This window comes from Lepus europaeus, chromosome 8, assembly GCF_033115175.1.
Source record: "Lepus europaeus isolate LE1 chromosome 8, mLepTim1.pri, whole genome shotgun sequence".
Taxonomy (NCBI): domain Eukaryota; kingdom Metazoa; phylum Chordata; class Mammalia; order Lagomorpha; family Leporidae; genus Lepus; species Lepus europaeus.
This window is the reverse complement of record NC_084834.1, coordinates 26,146,009-26,166,826: the sequence shown is the minus strand read 5'-3', so window position 1 is coordinate 26,166,826 and position 20,818 is coordinate 26,146,009. Positions and strand designations below refer to the sequence as shown.

Below are 20,818 nucleotides of genomic sequence, written 5' to 3'. Positions count from 1 at the left end.
GACCAGACCCGCATAAATGCACAGATGTATCAAGTGATACACTACCAACCAGAGGTAGAAATCATGTAAGAGGCAAAGGGGTAGAATCAGATACCAGACGTGTGGGTTTGATGAAGGAATAAGGAGGAAAACCTCATTAAGGAGGGTGGGTGTTATGGCACAGTGGCTTAAGCTGCTGCTTGTGAAGCCTATATGTAGTGTTGAAGTGCTGGTTCAAGTCCTGGCTGTTCCACTTCTGATCCAGATCCCTGCTAATGTGCCTGGGAAGGCAGAGGATGATGGCCCAAGTGCTTGCTCCCCTGCTACTCACATGGGAGACCCTGCTGAAACTCATAGCTCCTGGCTTCATCCTGGCCCAGTCCTGGCTACTGTGGCCATTTGGGGGAGTGAATCAGGTGGAAGGCCCCCCTCCCTCACCCCCCCCTTTCTCCCCACTCTGCCTCCCTCCCTCCCTTTCTCTTTCTCTATTGCTCTGCCTTTCAAATAAATACATAGATATTTTAAAAAAGAAAAAAAAAATGACCCTCATTAACAGTTAACCTGTGAACTCTGAATCTGCAGGTGGTACTGCCAGGGAATTGCCACAGAAGAGAGGGTTCATTGAGGTCAAGGTTGGAGTTGGACCCCTGAGTAGAGTTCGGGTAGCAAGGAGAGGTGCTGGAAGGAGACAGCAATGCAGAGGGGCAGACAGCAGCTGTGGAATCAGGCTGTGGGTGGGTCCTGGCTCTAGCCCCTACAAGCCATGTGGCTTTGGCATCCTCAACACTCCACTTGCCCCTCTCAGGACTGGAGGAGCTTTGGGGAGTCTTTATTCCTGTTCTGAGTAGCCCTGCAGCCTCGGCTGGTGCGCAGGGAGCAGCTTGCCAAGGAGGGATCGTGCGCCCTCCTTCCTGGGTCACCCCAGGCACGCAGAAGCAGCCGCCATCTTGTCCAGCCGAGTGTACTTGGGCGATTTCAAGGAGCTTTTCTACCTTCATGTATTTACTGATGCCTGAATATTTTTTCATGAATTTTTTTATGTATTTACTGATGGCTGAAGATTTATTTAAACATGGAGAGAGCTTTTAATTCCACAATTAAAAGGCTTGAAGTGCTAGTTGAGATAACATTTCAGTGTGAACAAGTTTTAATTAAAATTCAATCAGTCAATCAGAAGTAAAAGGGATTAGATAATCTCAACTTTCCCAGCTGATAAGGGGAGGGGAGAGGGAGCCTGGGGAGCTTAAGCAGAGATAGGGCAGAGGCAGCCTGGTGCAGCCATCAGTCTGGACCTGAGGCCCGCCCCTTTTGTTCTCACCCAGCCCGAAATCCCCGCCTTGCACTGAGGCCTTTCTTAGGACATTGCATCAGGGCCCTCATGGTAAGAAGGTTGCTCTTAAGACGCCGGCTCTCTTGCAAAGGAGCTTCATTCCTGGGAATTGTGTAAACTGAGGCGGCAAAGTGTAGTTTAGGTCTAAAAACAAGCAAAAGGCTAATGTGACACCTTATTAAATGACATCAATATTTTACATGCGATATGCTTGAAAACTGATATATAATGCAAGTTCTTTGATGCATACTGGTAATTATAACTGGAACCTCATCTTTTTTCCTCCTGTGAAACTGGCATATAGCTTTAGGAAACATCTTTTTCTCTTCCAGTGTATGTGTGCTCTGTAGCTTCCAAACTTGTGTGCTCTGTAGCGTGAGGCTTAACTTCCTTCTCTCTAGGGAATCCCGATTTTTGCTGCCGTGAATCTGCTTTCCAGCCACGTCAAAGCATTCTGTTTACCTAATTTTATTATTCATGTATGCAGCCATCTTTTATTGATTCCTCATATTTGACAGGTCCCATGCTAGGAACCGAGGACACAAAATGAAAGGAGTTCTCAGACTCTGAGAGGAGACAGCAGCAAAGAACCTGTTAGTGCCCTGCTAGTCAGAGACGGGTCCTTAGTCACCGCGTGCCACGTCCGATGGCAGCTCCGCAGAGGGAGTGGGAAAGGCCTCCCAGACGAGGGGCAACAGGGCGACAGGGGATGTCCCCAGGTAAGAGTGGATGGCACTAGCAGTCCAGGTAGAGGAAACAGCAGGAAGAAGACACAGGAACCCCACAGCTTATGGGGTACAGACCACATCGGCCAGGGAGAGGGGAGAATAAACCATAGCGCAGTGGTGCCAGCTAATGGGCGTCTGTGGGCCAAGCCAAAGAATGGGGGCCTTGTGCCCCTGATACTGAAGAAGCCCTTGCAGTGGTAAAGTTGGGGAGTGATGTCACCAGACCTGCAAAAGCCAGCCTTAATAGCAGTGTGGAGTGAGCACTGTAGTAGGCAGAATTTGATAACAAGGGAGAGATTCTTTTTGTATCAGAATTCAGAATGTACCATTCTTCAACCCTGTAATGCTGTTTCGAGGAGTGGCTTCTTCGCCATGATGCATGGATCAAGGGTTTCAGTGTGGCCTTGTTTATCATGGGAGAAACCCTGGAAACAACCCCAATGCCCGCCTGATGACGCTGGCTGACTTTATCCAGTATTTTGTGGCCTCAGAGATGGATTGAGACAGCTCTGTGTGTGTGCTGAAATGGGACAGTCCCCAGGAAGTATTAAGTGGAAAAGAAAGCTACATAATGGTGTTCAGAGAGCGTTGTTATTTATTAAAAAACAAAAACTGATAAACATAGATGTCAGACACACACATATACATACATGTTTACATATATGTGTGCACACATGCTTCCCTAGGAGGTGAGATAATGTGTTGGCCAAGGGCATTGGAAACAGAGATCCAAATTAAATTTCTGACTCTGTTACTTATTAGCTGCCTGTGCTTAGCATTTCTGCTTCATCTTTCAATTGGAAGTACTTGCAGTCAACATCCTGCGTGGGGTGGTTCTGAGCATTGAGCTGATCCATGAAAAGTGCTTGCTTACAACACTGGCTGCCACCTAGGAGGGGATGGATAAATGTTTGCAGTAGCAATTCAGTTATTATATATGTAAAACTTTTTTAAAGAACACATTAGAATCTGTTAACAGGGGTTTCTTTCAACAAGGAGGACTATTTCATTTTATACTCTTATCCTGTGTTTTTTTTTTTTTTTAATGTTACCAGTTTTAATTTCTATTACAATAGAAGAACTGTCTCTTGAGTCAGGACAAGCAATGATGGGACTATGCCCTGAGGCAGTGCTGGGAGGTGGAGGCAAAGGCCCAGAGTCAGGAAACGTTTCCAAGGTAGAGTCTGCAAGGCTGAGGCACCAAACTGACGGCAGCAGCTCCATTCTTGGAGGTGGGAAATGCAGAGAGAGGGAGCCTGGTTGGCTGAGGCAGGGGACAGGGCCATGGAAGGGAGAGCAGGGAGTGACAGCGAGGGGTGCTGGAGATACTCATTCTGAAAACCTCTTTCATGGGTGGGGAGTTTATCTGTCATCCCAGGAGAAGAGGGGGGGAAAAACGCCTCCCTCCCCACTCCTCCCAAGCTCTCTTGAGTTCTCTGGTTTTTGGCTGCTCACCAGTTTCCCCTAGCAACTGCTTCTTGCTAAGTAGTTTTCTTTTTTTAAAGTACTGGAAATCAACTAAGAGTAAAATAGGGATTGGAAAAAGATACGTTACTTACCGCACATACTTTAGAAATTATAATTAACACCATTGGTTGATTATAATGGCAGCCTTTTGGCCTTGACCTTGTATTTGTCCAGCCAAGTTAGACAGTGATGATATAGTCTGTCTCTCTGTGGGACGTGGGGTTCAAGTTGTCTTTCCCTACCATATTGCGGTCATGATGGACTGAACAGGGGTCATCTCCCTTGGACACTGCATGGTCAACAGTTCTCATGGCCATAGGGTGGTCAGGGGAACACACCTATAGTCTGGGCCCAGGGACAGGACCTTGAGGGATCACGTTAGGGGCATGTGGTTGACAGAGGATTCTATCCAACTAAACATGAGTTCACCAACTTGTTTTTGCTCCATCTGGAAGGACACAGATTCTGAGCCAGGACAGGAGACAGGTGAGAGGCCTTGGGGGAAGACTGAGTCCCAGGTTGACCAGGGTAAGGACAGCAGCCTAATACTTGTCCACGTAACTTAGAAGCCAGACTTGTGCTCTGATGCCTTAAGAAGAGTCACCAGTCAAATACCAATGCCATCTTACTAGTTAAGTGATCAGTTTAAGTTCATAATTGATCATAAAGATAGGATTAAGTGTCAAAGGGATCAAATAAATAAGACCAGTGTCTGCTAATAATAATTGATAGAATTAAAAGGTAGATAATGCTCCAACATGAGAAGTGGGATACACAGCAGACTCATAGAATCACAAATGCCTTAAATATCACTCTGGCCTCAGAATCAGCCCTTAAGGCATTTGGATCTGGCTAAAAAAGCCCATAAGAGTATTTCAGGCCTGGTAAGCCAAGACACTGTGGCAAAAAATGACCTAAATAAAAGATCTCTGTTAGTGAGATCCTGGTGGAAAGAACGGGCCATCAAAGAAGGAGGTACTTTCTCTGAAGGGAGGAGAGAACTTCCACTGTGATTATGGCCTTGTCTAAATAAGGTCGGCATTTGTGAACTCAAGAGTCTTGGCAGCTCATGACAAGAGCCTCAGGTGATTACTGACATCATAAATAAGAATGTCAATTGTTAAATCAACAACCGTAGTCACTGTGGACTTGCTCCCCACGTAGGACCTCTGTCCTTAATGTGTTTTACTATGAAAATTAATGGTAAAACTAGTATTCAAACAGTATTTTATACTTTGTGTATCTGTGTGGGTGCAAACTGTTGAAATCTTAACTTAGTATATACTAAGTTGATCTTCTGTATTAAAGATAATTAAAAATGAATCTTAATGAAGAATGGGATGGGGGAAAGAGAAGGAGATGGGCTGGTTTAGGAGTGGGAGGATAGTTATGGGGGAAGAACCGCTATAATCCAAAAGTTGTACTTTCAAAATTTATATTTATTAAATAAAAGGTTTCTATAAAAAAAGAAGAGTCACCAGGGACGTTTCTGGGGTTCTTCAAGGAAAATGCATTTTTTCACTTTCAATCTGTGGTTCCAGTCCAGAGTTTTTGGATGTGTTTGGCAAACTCTCCCAGTTGTTTCGTGAGGTTCGCCAGGGGCTCCCTGTTTGTAGTTCATTGATGCCTGCATCATGGAAGTGTCAGAGCAGCTCCGCCTCACATCCCAGGGACTGGAAGCCGAGGCTAAATGCCACACAGGAGGCAGGGGTGCCTCTGCTTTTTGTCTTCATAAAGACAGGAATCCTGCACTTAAGCCTGCTTCTCACCAGCGTGGGTGAAAGGGTTAGGTGTGGTGTTCGTGTGTCTCATAGACAGCTTTGTTTCCTTGCAGAGGGTTTTGTGCCTGTGAATGATGAAGTGTGTTTATGTTAAGCTCCTGACGTTGGGGAAGTGTTCATAAGGCACAGTTGCTTACCCAGTGTCATGTGCTTTTGTCATACATGTGCATCGTTTGGTGGCATCATCCATAGCTCCACTGGGGAAATACCAAGTTCTCATTGATTTTGCTTATTGGGTCCATTTTATGGTAAAAATTTAAAGCATCTTCAAGTAGTTTTATTAATGCCAAGTTTTTTTTTTTTCTTTTTTGTTTTTGTTTTTTCTCTACCTTCTGTGACCTGGGACATCAAGCACCTGTTGCTTTCTAGCGATCCAAAGCAGTAGAAGGTCCTTTTTGCCTAATGTTTTCATGAACTGCTCTTGTATTCTTAGGGATTTTCTTTTTTAAGAAATCTGTGACACATCAAACTGTATTTCTTCTCTTGCTGACTCTCATCTGAAAATCAAAGATTGGCTGCCGAGTTACCAGGGCTACCAAGGTGATAGCCCCAGGCCTCATTCACCTCCATGCCTGTCTCTTTTTTCTTTTTCTTTTTTTTTTATATCTTATGTCTTATGACACTTGATGAAGCAGAGTCTTTCTCAGGGTGCTTGTTCAGGATAGGCAGTCTCTGTCCATACTGTTGCTTTTTGGTAAACACAGTTTGTATTTGCTTGGTATTTTTATTATTATTATTAGTAACACAAAGGTTCTTTTGTCACCAAAACTTTTAATGGCATCTAAAGTTTGTAGGAAACCTACAGTCCACAGCATCATAAGGTGATAAATATCTGTTGCGGACATTGGCGCCCCCAATAAATAGAGAAACAGCATAGAAGAGATTTTAATTTTTAAAGATTAAATTATTTGATGTCTGTTTATTTTCCCCCCTAAAGGTCTGTGATCATTTTCAAAGTGTTAAAACTACCCATGGAGTCAAAATGTCAGCCCCCCTCGCCCCCCCGTCTTCTCTTTATGGTGGTGGTGGTTTGTTTTTGGTTTGGCCGGAGGCAGGAAAAGCCTTGGCCACAAGTGTCAGTCTGGGTTTGCACCTGCTGAGCCCATGTGCAGGTGTTGAAGAGAGGCGTCCCCACGCGCCCAGCCAGCGCTGAGGCCTTGTGTCTTCCTGCAGGTCCATTCATGAGTGTGGTCCTGTCAAAGCTGGAGAACATGCTGGAGAACTCTCTGCATGTTAATTTGCTGCTCATCGGGATCATTACTCAGCTGGCCAGCTACCCCCAGCCGCTCCTCCGCTCCTTTCTGCTCAACACCAACATGGTCTTCCAGCCCAGCGTCCGCTCGCTCTACCAGGTACGTCTGTCAGCTGTGCCCACAGCCTTACCTGCTGTTTTTGTGGGTGCTGATTGGCTGGGCCTTGTTTGTTCTTCCCTCTCACGATTTGATTTTTGCTCAGAAGGTTCTCTGTCTTCCTCCATTTGCTCTCCGTCCCTATCCTATTAAGCTAGCGGTGTGGATTATTTTGGACAAACTGCAAAGCTTCATTTATTTGATGTTGTGAGGAGGGTGCCCTACCAAGAACGCCCAGGCAGTTAAAAATGAGCAAATGCCTAATTTCATAATAGGCCCGGTAACGAGGGCTGTGCCTGAGAGGTACAGCGATGACTGAGGGTGGAACCACGTTGTGAGGCTACTGGCATCCCGCATGTTGTTTTTGACAGGTCCTTGCATCTGTGAAAAACAAGATTGAACAGTTTGCTTCTGTGGAGAGAGACTTCCCAGGACTCCTCCTGCAAGCCCAGCAATACCTGCTCTTCCGAGTGGACATGTCAGATCTGACCCCGGAAGCACTAACCAAAGGTCAGCTGGCTCTCCCGGCGGTCTCGCCTCTCCGTAAGCTGTGCCTCCATTTCCCTGCGTGTTGGTGTGTGTCTGCAGAGGCTGCGTCGGCTCCTGGGCCGTAGAAGCATCTGAAGGTTGATTTATTTTTACACAACGAGGAGGAGCCTCCTCTTCATGTTGCTAAGCCTGAAAAAAGGCCTGCCTGGCCCGCCCCGGCCCGTTCCCCCTTCAGAGGAGCCAGCAGGCGTTTGTTCTGCTCGCTGAGAGCGCTTCGGGGAAGGCGCGGTGTGTGGGGTGTTGTCAGGCTAGAACAAATCACCCAGCACATAGGGGCCAGGGAGAGGCATTCTGTGCACCCCCGGAGCCATTTTTTGGCCAGTCCTGTCCTGAGGAGGGCATCTGTTCTCTTCATTATGTTTTCAGAGGCCCTTGGGCCAAAAATAAATGTGCTTCAGGGCTCTGTGAGGTTAGAAAAAACCATTTGGACTAGGAGAAGGGAGGTTTATGCTCGGTCTGAAGTTTCTGTGAGTGCCTTTTTTATCAGCTGAAGAAGCAGGGCTGGGCGGGGGCCTTGGCAAAGCAGAGAGAAGGAGGCGGTGGGTGCTGAAATCAGGCCTGCTGCCGGGCTGGGCCTGGGGAGCACTGCTGCTCTGCCTCGGTTGAGCTCGGGCTGGACAGATTAGATGACTGCTCTCCGCTGTGTCGTAGGCGCTGGTGAGTACAAACCAGGGCTGCTCCACGTCACACTGGGTTTCCCTTATTCCTCGTGGACAAGTCAGGCTTCACATGGTGGCCGTGCAGTGGAAAGAGCAGGGCTCTCAGTCCTGAGCCCAAGGCAGGGGGGTCAGAAGCAAGACTGGGAGTGAGAGGCAGCAATGTAACTTGGCACAGTTTCCAGACCTTTAGAGGAAGCCCAAGGTGGGGTTCTGCCCCTGTGTAGCCATGTGATCTCGGTCACATGACCTCCCGGGGCCCCCTGTTCTCCACTTCTCAGTGAAGGAGCTGTCCTCAGGGTCTCGGGTTCTCTCTGACTGGAGCCAGAGTTCTGGCTGTGCTGAGCCTTTGGGTATGACAGGACTGATTCCGAAAGAAGGGTGGGCCACGTGCCACTTGTGGAGGTGGGTTTGGCTTCCAGCTGTTGGACCGTGAGAACAGCAGGCACAGGCAACCGTGGAGGGAGAGAAGCTTCCACATCTTGGTGGTAAGGTGGGCTTCAGGCCCCTCGTGGCCTCTGTTAGCCACATGGGTGATTGTTCTGTGAGCTGTGTTCCTCCTGAACAGGGAAGGTGCTTACATAACCCACCTTGCGAGAGGGGCTCCATCACTTAGCGTTTGTGCCTAACAAACTGCTGAAAAACCCAGTGGCTCACACACAGCCAGTTGTGATTATCTGGGGGCTGCTGATCTGGGCTGGGCGTGCCTGATTTTGCCTGGCCTTGCATGTGTGCCTGCTGTCAGGGTGGCTGGGTGTCTGCGATGGCCTCACTGTGCTGCTGGCTGGAGTGATGGGGGTGTTCCTTCCAGTCCGCTAGGTAGCCCAGGCTTATCAGCATCATAGCTGTAGGGTACCAAGAGTGAGAGCCGTAACAAAATCTTTTGAAGCCGAGAGCACTCCTTTACGGTAAATTCTGCTGTATTCTGCCAGCCTAAACGAGTCACAGGGCCAGCACAGATTCAAGAATGGAACAAAAGCCCCACATCTCATGGGAGTGGGTTGGGGAATTGTGGCCCCTTTTGCAGTCTACCAGACAGAAGGTGCCTTAAGTATTCTTATATTGTACTCTGGGCTTGTTCTTTTTCATTTTATAGTCTGTTAAGTGCTTTCTCCGGCAGTCCATTTTTGGTGTCAAACAGTCTTGAGAATCGGGCAAGAAGGGTTCCCTGACTTCACTTCACGTACGGAAGTGGAAGTGGAGGCCAGGGAAGTCGGCCAGGATGCTGAAGCTCGAGTACGGAGACTGTCCTGCTGGGTCATTGAGATTAGTGCACACGCTTGACCAGCCTGGACAGGGCGGTGTGTTGAACCCAAACGAGCACATTCAGGGTGGGGAGTGTGGAGTCACTCGGGCCTTGGGCATTGTCCTGGCTTCAGGCTGTCTGGTGGCATGGCTGCAACACATGTGCCCAGAGGAACTGGTTCTCTCTGCATATGGTCGTTGGTTGTCAGCTAGGATCGATAGTTTTTAAGTCCTGTGACATTCAAGGTACCTGTAGGAAGCTCTCCTGGGACCCAGGATTTCCCTATTAATTGGATATTTTGCATTCATGTTCTAATAAGGTTAACCCTAAGGAGGTGTTAGCAAAGCGATACCCTTCCCCCATCTTTAACAACCTCTAAACTCACAGAATGAGCAAGCTCTCTGCCCCCTTGTACATAGCTCCTTCCAAAGCACTTACTGTGACACGGAGGTCTTTGAATGAGCCAGAGCTGGGAGCCCAGTTCTCTCCTGGTCACATGGGGGATTGTAACGTAGGCCGATTTTAGCAGCACTGCTGGGTGTGTGTGTGTGTGTGTGTGTGAATGCATCAAATTTTATTCTCCTAAGTTCTTGAATCGTCCCAGTATTTTTTTTTTTTTAAGATTTGTTTTATTTATTTGAAAGAGTTACAGAGAGAGGTAGAGACAGTGAGAGAAGTCTTCCATCTGCTGGTTCACTCCCCAAATGGCCACAGTGGCTGGAACTGAGCTGATCTGAAGCCAGGAGCCAGGAGCTTCCTCTGGGTCTCCCACATGGATGCAGGGGCCCAAGGAATTGGGCCATGTTCTGCTGACTTCCCAGGCACATTAGCAGGGAGCTGGATCAGAAGTGAAGCGGGTCAGGACTCAAACCAGAGCCCATATGGAGTGCCAGTGCAGCAGACCAGGTTAAACCCGCTGTACCACAGTGCCAGCCCCCCAGTGTTAGTTTTAAAAACCTTGTGTTGCCCCCTTTTATGCCCAGGGCATCATTTCCAAACCATTGCTAATTCTGACGTTCACTTCTCTTTCCTCCCTGCTTCTTGTTGAACCCAGTTATGAAGGGTGAACTCTGGTGCCTGCAGCCCGAGCTGCCCCATCCCGCAGGCCCTGCCTTCCCTTCGCCTCCTGGAAGCCAGGGTGGGGTGGGAGGATGAGCCTCCCCAGTGCCAGCCGGGCAGTCACAGTGCATGTGCTCGTGCCAGCTGCCACCTGATCCCTGGTGACGCTGCTGCTCTCGGGGGGTCAGGCTCTTCTTTTTCCCCTCGAGTACTTGCCAAACCACAGAATAACACTTCCTGGTCACTGTCCAGACTGCTTTAACAGATCTGGTTCTAGAAATGAGGTCAGGTGGCTCTTTATCCCCACTTTACAGAAAAGGAAACAGACATTATGTAAAGGGACTTCAGAAAGTCCCTGGGAAATGGAATTAAAAGATAAATTTATTGTGGTGCCCCCAAAATTGGAATCTTTGCATGTGAAGGACCAGAAAGTCCGTGGAAAATGCAGTGGCCCCGCTGGGAGCTGGGACAGGGAAGGGCTGCCAGGCCAGGGCCTGGGGTGCTCATGAGATCAGGGGTCAGCGGTCCCTGTGTCTGTGACAGCTGCCGTCTGCTTTCCCTTCTTAACTCTATGGGCTTTCGACTTGCTGAGATGAAAGAGGGGAGGTGACCTGCCCGCAGTTCCTCAGCCAGCGGTGTGCAGTGTGCGCCCCTCACAGCTGTGCCGGGGGCTCTGCGGCTCGGCTGCAGGCCAGCAGAGACGAGGGGAGGAATTCCAGGCGGAGGAACCTGCGTGAACCGTGCTGGTCGGCGTGGGAACAGCGCCCACGGGTGGCCCGCTTCTCACCTGTGTCCCCTGGCTGGCTTCCTTCCTGCGCTTAGCTGGGCCTTTTGGAGAACGACAATGCCCGAGGGCCAGGCTGGGCATGGCCTCCGTGTTGGTGGCACGTCCTCCCCCCGCTGTGGGCGCATGCTCTGTTTCTGTGGAAAGGTGATGGCAGACAGATTCCTAACAACTTCCCCAGTTCTTTATGGATGTGATGAGCTTTAATCTAAAAGGATATTTAAAGCAGTAAAGTGGAGGATTTTTTTTTTAACACTAAAGACTATAGTAGTGAGATGTGGAAAGTACTATAAATGTCAAGAATTTTTAGTACTGTAGTTAAGTAACACTCTGCGAAGGGTGTTGAAAAATGGGACTGAATTTTAAAAAGCAGCCAAAATAATGAAGAGCTTGAATATGGTGATTTAAGAGTAATGAGACTGGTTGGGGAGGGGCAGAAGAAGGCATACGTAATTCCTACAAATATATAAGGGCTCAGGGGGCTCAGGAACTAGGCAGGGGAGTTGGACCGTTTTAATTAGTAAAACTGACTTGATAAGAAATGCAGATCACTTGAACATGTCTCATACAGTGTGGCCTCGCCTCCCCTTAGACCTGACGCTGAGCCGGGGAGACCTGGGTACCGTCTTAGATGCGGGCTCCCGAGCCCCGTGTCGCCGCCGCGTGCCCGTGGCTTCCCCATGGCGGCAGGAAGTTCTTAGTCTAGTACTGCCGGCCCCTAGTTCCTCTCCATTGTTTCTCTTCCTCACAAAGACTCTCCCCCTCCTTTCCGTGAAAGGCTGGGGGGCCCAGCCAGCAGACACGGGAGCACCAGCAGCTCTGAGGCTGGTTGAACGCAGCCCCGCTGCGGGAGCTCCCCCATGCACAGGGCATCCCCAGAGGCATCCTGGTGAGCTGGGTCTTCACCTTCTGGCAAACACGCGGGAATCGGAACACTTGTGGCCATGTGTGCACGAAGCCCACTGCCTCCCAAACACACAGGCCTACACAAGTCGCCTTGGGGTGGTACGAGGGCCATGGAGGGTTACCGTGACAGTCTTCTTTCTGGTTTCAGATCCCATTCAGGAAGCTTCCAGGACAGGAAGTGCCAAGACCCTGTTGGATGGCCCTCCGAGAGTGCTCCAGCCCTTCCTGACAACCAGAGCCAAGGTGGCCGGGGCGCCCCCGCACCTGCCCCTGGCAGTGAGGAACCCCATGCTGGCAGCAGCCCTCTTCCCCGAGTTCCTGAAGGAGCTAGCTGCCTTGGCCCAGGAGCACTCCATTCTGTGCTGCAGGCCCCTGGGGGACTTCGAGGACTCCTCCTGGTAGTGTTTTGTTTTTAAAGTAGACATTCTTGTTTTATAAGGTTTTAGCATCTGGACTGAATGTTAAATGCGAAGCTGCTTACAAAACTTTCTACTTTGATGTTTCCTGGCAATACTTGATTGTGGGAGGGGCATCTTCCGAGTGTCTCCCCTCTCCCTGGGTGGTCTTCCCACCTTACCTTACGCAGACTGTGTGCCCCATAAGCCGCTTGTGGCCTTGGCAGGTTTCGTACGTGCAGCTCTTCCTCCTCACATTGTCCAGTTACGACTCACTCGCTCAGCTCACACCAGGCAAATACTGGGGTGCAGGATTTTCGAGTACCCCGCCGTGCTGGAGGGGGCTCACCCCTGCGGGGGCACACCAGCTCCTGCTGCCTTCTGCATTTTGGTGTCCACTTTGTAATAGGGAAGACTAATGCTGGAGCCCCCCTTGCCTCCCTCAAACAAGCACAACGTAGCGCAGGTCCTTCTGAAAGCGACTTCTACGTGCGTGCTGCCCAACACGTGTTGCCTTATGGGGTGGGAAAACCCAGTGGCCTCCGCGCTCTGCCTGGGAAGTCAGATGCAGCAGGAGCGCGCTGGAATGCAGGGAATCCTGGGTGCTGGAGACATTGCTCTCCTCGGCACACCGCCACCCACACCCCGGAGGTAGCCTTATCTCAGTGAGATGTGCACAAGATGACGTTTACCTATGCAAACTGTTACTCTGGGTTTCGGGTGCTGGATCAGATGAAAGTGTGGAATCATGTACTTATGCAAAAAAGCAACCTTCATTCATTTTTAGTGTTTTTTGAAATCAGACACGAGCCTGTGGAGCTCTCTCATGGTGCGTTGTTCAGGGGATGCGTGGAGTGGGGGAGGTCAGCTGAAAGCACCCTGTCCAAACACCGGTAGTTACTCTGAACTGTTTGCTTCTGCTAAGGTCTTGTGCTCTGCTCTGTGCAGAAACAGGAGCCAGGCAGCTGGGATGTAACTGCAGAGGGCACAGGGAGCCCCGCAGAGCCAAGTGCCTGCCGCCGCCTGCCTCCACCCGGAGACGCAGACGCTGCCTTCTGAGTAACGGGCTTCATTAGAGGCCCCAACGTGATGCATTAGTGCCTCTGCTGCCGCTCAGCCCGCTCCGAGAGGCGGAATTATGTTTAGAGCCACGGCTGCCTTAAACCACCACCAAGAGGGGAAATGCACAACAAAACTGTGCACTAGAAATAAGACCCAGAAATGTGTGTGTGGAGATGAGAGCCCACTCTGCTCTGTTTGGGTCCCGTGCTGCAGGCGCGAGGCAAGAGAGGTGGAGGGGCCTGTGTGTTTGCAGGCAGTTGGAAAGCCTGTCTCTCTCTCTCTCTCTCCCCCCACCCCCCTGCTCTCTCCTGGGTGTCTCTGCTGGGCCCCAAGGGCAGCCGTAGGTCTGATGCTCCTGCCTCAGGAGCACGGGTCTGGCATCAGTCGGGGCCTTGGTGCAGAGGGGGATGGAGGCTCACCTCTGAGCCACTGCAGAGAACAGCAGCCCTTTTATGTTCCAGGGCTCTCGAAGGGGCTTTGTCCTGAGACAGATTGAAATGAAGGCGCCAGGAGACCTGGCGTGAGCTGAGGGAGCCCTTAGGAGCCAGCCTGCAGGAAACCAAGGTACCTTGAGCTGTGGTTTGCCCAGCTGTAGTGAAGAGGTGAGGATGTAGGTGGCCTGGCCATCTGGCCTGCTGCTGGAGTCCAGTAGAACCCAAGGTATACAGAGATGGGATTTAAGCTGTAATTTATTATCCTCTTTATTTTGCACAAATATTTATCCTGTTTGGGCTTTACCAGGTCACAAAATGCTAAAGCCACATCTAGAAACTGTATTCTTTAGCTGTTGGGTTTGATTGGCAGCTCTCTCCATTATTTGCTGGTGGTATTGAGCTCTCTGCAATGCCTTTCTTTTATTACGGAATACCACATCCCCTTTGTAGAAAGAAGGTGGCCTTTGGGAAAGAGCTTGTTTTTTTGACTTTTATATATGTATAATAAAAGTTAAATAAATAAATATGTTTCCCCCCCGAGTAGGTGCTGGAGTCACCCTGCTTTAAAGGAAGGCAGTAGAGACGGTATCGGGTGAAGGCAGCACACGGGACCGCCCATGGCGGGGTGCCAGTAGCAAGCTCATACGCTGGCCCTCTCAAGCTGCCCACTGGGATTTGGAAACTGATTCCTGTTTCTGAGCCCATCACGGTCTGCCTCCAGAGGACTGGGCTCATGGTTTTACAAAAATGAAGTCAGAAAATTCACCTGCTGATTGACTGTGGCCTCACCAAAAGAAAGTATAGAGACCCAGGGCTCCCACTAGGAGAGAGGCAAACCCTGCAAGATTTGGAGGTGTGAAGGCTGATCTAGGTAGATATGATGGTACATACAGCTGGCGAGTGGCGGTGGGAAGAAAATCATGGTTGTGAAGTGGACTATTCCAGCTCTACACAGGTGAGGCCTTCAGAAATCTTTTAATGTTGAATTTGGGAGAAATGTTTAAAAGAAACTCAGCATGCTTAAAAATGTGGTCTGAGAGCGGGCCCTTTGCTGTGTGACAGCTGTGGTGCCACTTACTTGCTGGGACAACACAGGGAAGACAGTGGATGCACAGCCTGTGGGGCAGGCCCTGCGCTGGCGTCACTGTGTAGATCCAGGTTCTCACAGGGAAGGGGAGTCGAGGGTTCCTGCAGCATCAAGTTAACCTCAACTCATAATTCAGGGCCTAATCTCAAGTTCCAGACCGAGTGGGTTTTGTGGTTCAAAATATGAGCACACTGGGATACTTAAAATTGATTTTTTGAAAATGGCTGTCAGTAAGTGTTTTTACCAAAGTTTTAAAATATTTGTGTGTGTGAGAGGCAGGGAAACCCCCAATGGGTGGTTTACTTGCCAAATGCCTGCCAAGGCCAGGAGCTTCCGGGGGGCACAGGGGGAGGGGGGATGGGATGGGTGGGGACCCTGGGAGCCAGGAACTCCTTACCCGAGTGCTCGCCACTGCCTCCCAGGGTCGGCACTAGCCGGAAGCTGGCGTCAGGAGCCGGAGCTGAGCTGACCCAGGCACCCAGTGTGGAAGGTGGGCATCTTAACGGCTGTGCTGAATGCCTACTGCTGCTTTAAAAATCTGAAACAAAGAAATCCCAAGTTAGGGTCAGCCTAAGGCACTATTAGGGAGTTTGTTCCCAGCTGCTGGAGTAAGCAGAGATGCAGTTTTCCTCATTGGCTGGCTGCTTCCTCTTGCTGTAATCAGAGGAGTTGAGAACTGGAAAGTACTAGGATACGCGGGGGTTGGAGCTGCTGTCTGCTGTGTAGCAAGGATACAGTCAGCACGTGGAGGGGCCCTAAGCAGGGCTTCTCTGCAAGGCAGATAGAGCTGTTGGTTTTCAACCCCTCAAGACTCACAGGGCCAGGGTGTCGCCAGGAAAGCATCATCTTTCGCACAGAATCTAGAAACGGGACCCACAGACATGGGGGCTGCCTGTTTAAACTGCAGCAGCCAGGACTCCTCAGGGCTCAAAGCTGTTCTGGTCTGGCTTGGCTGCCGCGGTCACACGAGCTGACTCCCATGTGCTCCTTCAGGTGTAGAGGTTAAGGGCTGTGGATGGCTTTCCAGCTCTGGACTGTGTCTGGGGAGCACTGCCTGGGCAGGAGGGCTGTGGCACTGTGTGACACCACAGATCTGCATGTGCTCCAGGGCTCGGTGTAGTGCTGACCGCGAGCCCTGTGTAGGACAGCTACTGCTGCAGGTGTTGCTCCAGGTCACCGTCCTCACCGGCGTGGCTGTCCACGTCCCTCAGCCAGCTCTGCAGTATTAGCTCTTCCCGAAGCGCTGGCCTTGTGGCTGAGGCCACGATAGTTGTTAAGTAAATATTCTAGGCCCCTTCCTGTTTTTGCCATCAGTGGATAAATCATGCAACACTAATTCTCCATCAAATAGCTTAAAACAACAAGGCAATAAGGGAAGAATGAAGCTACCTTTTTTTTTTTTTGGCTTGTTTCTGAATGACCGTCATAAACCTAATGCTTTCGAATGAGCTCTCGGAAGACCAAGAATGGTTTGGGGGATAATTTTCCCTTAGTAAATGAGGTCTACATTCAGGCATTTATTAGGCCATTAATTGACTTGGAGGACAGATCATTTTGGAAGCTCGTTAACTGGATAAACAGGGCTTCTCAGCAAGGCTCTTTGGGAAAAGAAGGGCCAGGACACATTCAGGGGCCACCTTTAGCTCTTCAGTCTCTACCTAGAATCCTAAAACGGATCACGAATCTGGCTGGGACTGCTCCTCCCCAGCCTGGAGGTCACTGTGATTTTTTTCGTGTCTTAGAAGACATAGTTGTAAACCTGACTTGTCACCTACCCAGGTGAGGAGACTGTCAGTAGGACTCCACCCCTGTGTGTGTGTTTCAGCATCTTCTGGAGAGGGTTAGAGTCAGCGTTTCACTTCAGAAGCTGACAGAGGCCACGGAAGCTCCTGGGCCAGATAACCAGTTCCCTGGGGCCGAGGCTGCAGCAGGCTGCTCAGGGTGTCCGCTGACGGTCCCCTGGGACAGGGCCGCACACGGCCCTTCTTGCCCTGCAGATGCTTGATGGAATGTGGCGTCAGTGGTCTCAGTAAGGGAGGCAACACGAGAGGGCTGCAGCGAGCCGCGGTGTACCTTGCAATCCAGGGCCAGCCTGCTCACAGCCACGCTGCAGCCCCCGTGGTAACGGGGAAATAACAAGGCCTTCCAGTCGGTTAGGTGTAGTGTTTTTTTCTTCCCCAACAGCTGCTATGATACAGCTAAATTCAATTGAAGTGAAAATACAATGTAAGCTGTAGGTCATGGTCATAAGCTAAAATGGAATTGTCCAATTTGAAGCTGAAAGGAGGTGTCTTCTTTCAAAAATGTCATGGTGTTCTTCCAGGTGGGCAGCGATTACCAGGAAAAAAAAGGGGGAGAGGAGGCACGGCTCAGTGGGAACATCCTTACCTTGGTACAAGAATGACAACTTTCTTCCATCTACACCTTGAGAGACAGACAGACAGATGTTCACCTTGATGAATAAGTCAGGACAGAGACAAAAACTAATTTCTCAACCCAGGTGACCCAGAATTTAAGTCTGGCAGCTGTCAGCACAGAACCCCCCCGGTAGTTTCCTGAAGTGAGTGAACTCTTACTGGAGACTCTCTCCGTGCTGGGGCTCACCTTCCCACTGGAACCCACCAACCTCGCCTCAAGCAACAGAACACAGGCAGAGCTGCTTCAGGCCGCCGTGGGGGCACAGTCCCCTCGCAGATAGCATTGGCTTCAGACAGCCACCCTAGCTGTGTGGACTGCAGTGCAGGCTGGCAGCGGCCTCATTGTAGTCCCTCCCTCTGAACAGTAAACACAGGAGCACCCACACTCACGCACCCTGTGTACAATGGCACACGAGCCTGGTCCTTAGGAGCAGGACCACCCTGGGTGGAGCCCTTAGGGTCTAACGGAAGCTTGTGTAATACCCAATCAGGTTCCAATCAGACGATCAGCGCTCTGCCTCCCTTTTTGTCCTGGTAGCAGCAATAGCCACAGAAGATCTGGTTTTCAGGACTTCGGAAGTTGACATTCAAAACAACAGGCCACTGGTAGAGCTGGAGGAGAATTAGCCTTGTAAAAATCAGATGTTTTCATGCCGGCATTTTCTCTGGGAATAATCAGTCCATGAAAGTTTTCACTGACATCACAGTTTTGGTCAACTGTTTACCTGGATGCACTCCCATTAAGCCCGCCCTTCACTTGAAATGACCTGGAAAGATCCTTTAGTGGGTTCGATGATCTACAAGCTAGAATTTGTGATGAAAATGGGGTTCATAACACAAAACCAAACTGTAGTCATTCTGACCCAATACAGATCCTGCCAGAGTGCAGCCTCAGACCCCCTCTGCCCACCCGTGTGTATCGCAGAGGCTCACGGGGAGGGGAGGGAACGGGTCCCCCAGCAGAACGTGGGGCACGTGGCTTCCTCGGGGAGGGAACATGCTGGCTTCTAGTTCTAAATCACCCCTTACGCTTGCCACAGCTGGGTTCCTTTGACCCAGCCGAGAAAGCAGAGTTAGCGAGGGCACAGGGTGAGGGAGGCCTGAGCTCACGTGCACACTGGGAGCCGAGGCCGGTGGGCGGTGGGGAGGTCTGCTTCCCCCAGCTCGCCAGCTGCCACCAGGGGCGTCTCCACCGTCCTCAGCAGGCTGGGCGTCTCCCAGCTGAGAAGCAGCTCCCAAGGTCCTGCTGTCCTGCTACACTCACTGTGACAAGCCTTTCTGAAACCAGCATTTGCAAAGCTGGCTTCAGCACGGAGCGGCGAGGGGACAGATGCGCACGGTGAACCAGTGGGTGCGGGCGTGGCCGAGGACTCCTGAGGACCGGGCACAGGCCAGCTGCATCGCGATTATCTTAGGGTCGGGTCCAGCGTCATTCCCCAGCTCTCTTCTCCCCGAGTGAAACAAGCAGTGTGCTGTCACAGCTGTTCCAGCGGAGGCTCGGGGGCGGGGGTCATGAGCTGCACATCTCTGAAGTGTAAGTCAATTTTGTATGTGATACAGCAGTATATATTTTATTCAGTAAAGCTATCTGAAGACGTCTGGTGTCTAAAACCATTCATTCATTCTCGGCCGTGCCTTCCGGGCTCTGTGGACGCTACCGGTTTCCGCCCTCCCTCCTACCCCCGGGCACCTCCGCAAACAAACGCAGTCTACGCTACTACGCTACGCGAGGGGGGTGGGGAGGGGGGGTGCTGCATTTTCTTCCATAACCTTTGAGGTCTAAACACACCGCGTCCCGGTGACCGTCTGTGCTCACCGCTGCTGGCAGCAGGAACCGCGTGCCTGGCGAGGGGCCACTCACGGCAGCAGTGTGTGCAGTGTCTAAGCCGCCGCTGCAGTGTCGCTGACGCCCACGGTGTGGCTGCTGCTCCCAAGGACGCCGTGACCGTGACGCTGGAGGCACAGCACGGGGCCAGGCCGAGACACCAGCTCCGCGTGGGGACGCCCGCTCCGCCAGGCCGCCGTTCTGTCGGCCCCAAGGGCTCAGGGCGCTGGCGACGACAGCTGCTTCTCCAGGATGTGCTTGATCAGGGCGGGCTCTGCTCGGCCCTGCGTGGCTTTCCGGACCAGCCCGATGAGCTTATTTATAGCTCTGGGGTTTCCCCCCTTCACGTCCCTCACCTGCAAGGACAGACACGGTTTCAGAGGTGAGCCACCTAAAAGCTACGCCGCATGGGGTGAGGGTGGGCGTCAGGCTCGCAGGCTCCTCTCCAAGCACCGCTGGGCTGGGCTGGGCTGGGTCACCCAGGAGACTCCCAGAGTCTGACCACGGCTTGCCACCCCCACCAGGAAGACCCGAATCCCCCTCCCATGACCCTACTTCCCGCTGGGCAGAGAGGAGTCCCCCAGAGCCCGCAGCCGCCTTTATGTCTTTGTCCGTCGCTGCAGACATGAGGCGGAGGCAAGATGGAGACGGCAGGCCTGGCAGGCTCGTGCTGCTTCTCAAGAGCTCTCTGCGGAGCTGCTGGTGCCCCAGCAAGCTGCCGGGGGGGGGGGGGGGTGCTGTGAAAGCCACGCAGGCAATGTCCCCCACCGACAAGCGGCCTGGACAACCACAGCCAGGATTCTGCAGGTATGCAAGTCCTCTTCCTCTCCTTTCTTCCCACTTCTTGCAGGCCGGAAGCTCAGGTGTTTCCCTGGCTCTGCCCTGTGCACCTACGCCTGCTGGGTTGTCATGGGGCTCCTTGGGGAGTGGAGCCAAATGCCACGTGGGTGCCACGGTCCAGGCCTGGATTAGTGAGCTCAGGGCTCACTGGGGGTAGAATTTCTCCTACAGGAAAAGTAGTTGTAACTCCCCCGTGTCCTGTACTACAAAGCTGGCCGAAGCAGGGAGGGGATTGCTGACGGAACCAGGTGCCTGCGGCCGCAGCAGCGGGGGCCCCCGCCTGCCCGCCCCTACCACTTGGGGGTGTCCGTCCAGCGTGGCGCGGCACAGCTCTTCCAGGGCCTCCCGGTCCTGCAGCAGTCCCAGCTGCTTCTCCGACACGATCTGCGCAGGCGGCTTCCCCGGGCTCTTCCACAGCTCCTCAAACACCTGTGGGCGAGGCAGGGCAGCAGCCGCAGCACACGCCACCCCGGCGCGCAAGCGCAGACTCGCAGGGCGCCCAGCCGGGTGCCTGCAGGCCGGGGCGCCTGGCTGCCCGCCCCCAATGCCCGCTCTCCGGAAGCTCGGGACGAAGCTGCTGTAGGTGGAGGCAGACAGACCTGGGGTCTCCCGACGCTGAGACCTCTCAGCACCAAGGGCAGGAGGCCCCCGGGGCCAGCCGGGCGCTGCCTGCTGGGTGTCCCGCACAGGGAGGGGGCTGTGGGAGGCCAGGCTGATGCTCACTCAGACTCCTGCCCACAGCAGTCGCAGGGCCGGTGACGGATCTGTCTTGTGTCCACTGAACTAATTAATCGAGGTGACATTTTGGTGAAGGATTGGGGCCACGAGGGCTGCAGGGAGGAACCAGAAACACAGCCTGCCGGGGGCACACTCTTGGGGGGGCAGAGAATGGAAAATAACTGGACCTGCCGCCTTTACCCTTAC

At 51.9% G+C, this 20,818-nt stretch overlaps 2 protein-coding genes across 8 annotated transcripts in view; one reads left to right on the top strand and one right to left on the bottom strand.

Moving 5' to 3' along the window:
- FHIP1A (FHF complex subunit HOOK interacting protein 1A) overlaps window positions 1–15,155 on the top strand; it is a 307,163-nt gene extending 292,008 nt beyond the window's left edge. For 6 of the 7 annotated variants that reach the window (XM_062199501.1, XM_062199496.1, XM_062199497.1 and 3 more), the window contains 3 exons: window positions 6,459–6,637; window positions 7,006–7,144; window positions 11,983–15,155. In XM_062199501.1, coding sequence (XP_062055485.1) covers window positions 6,459–6,637; window positions 7,006–7,144; window positions 11,983–12,236 — 572 coding nt within the window. In that variant the 3' untranslated portion in view covers window positions 12,237–15,155. The remainder of the gene's footprint in view (window positions 1–6,458; window positions 6,638–7,005; window positions 7,145–11,982) is intronic. The other variant, XM_062199502.1, reaches the window with a different exon arrangement.
- The window catches only part of GATB (glutamyl-tRNA amidotransferase subunit B), a 94,864-nt gene continuing 89,181 nt past the window's right edge, over window positions 15,136–20,818 (bottom strand). Inside the window, exons 12-13 of the mRNA XM_062199503.1 lie at window positions 20,189–20,323; window positions 15,136–19,410 (exon numbers count right to left, since the gene is read on the bottom strand). Of these exons, the coding sequence (XP_062055487.1) occupies window positions 19,273–19,410; window positions 20,189–20,323 (273 nt within the window). The 3' untranslated portion in view covers window positions 15,136–19,272. The remainder of the gene's footprint in view (window positions 19,411–20,188; window positions 20,324–20,818) is intronic.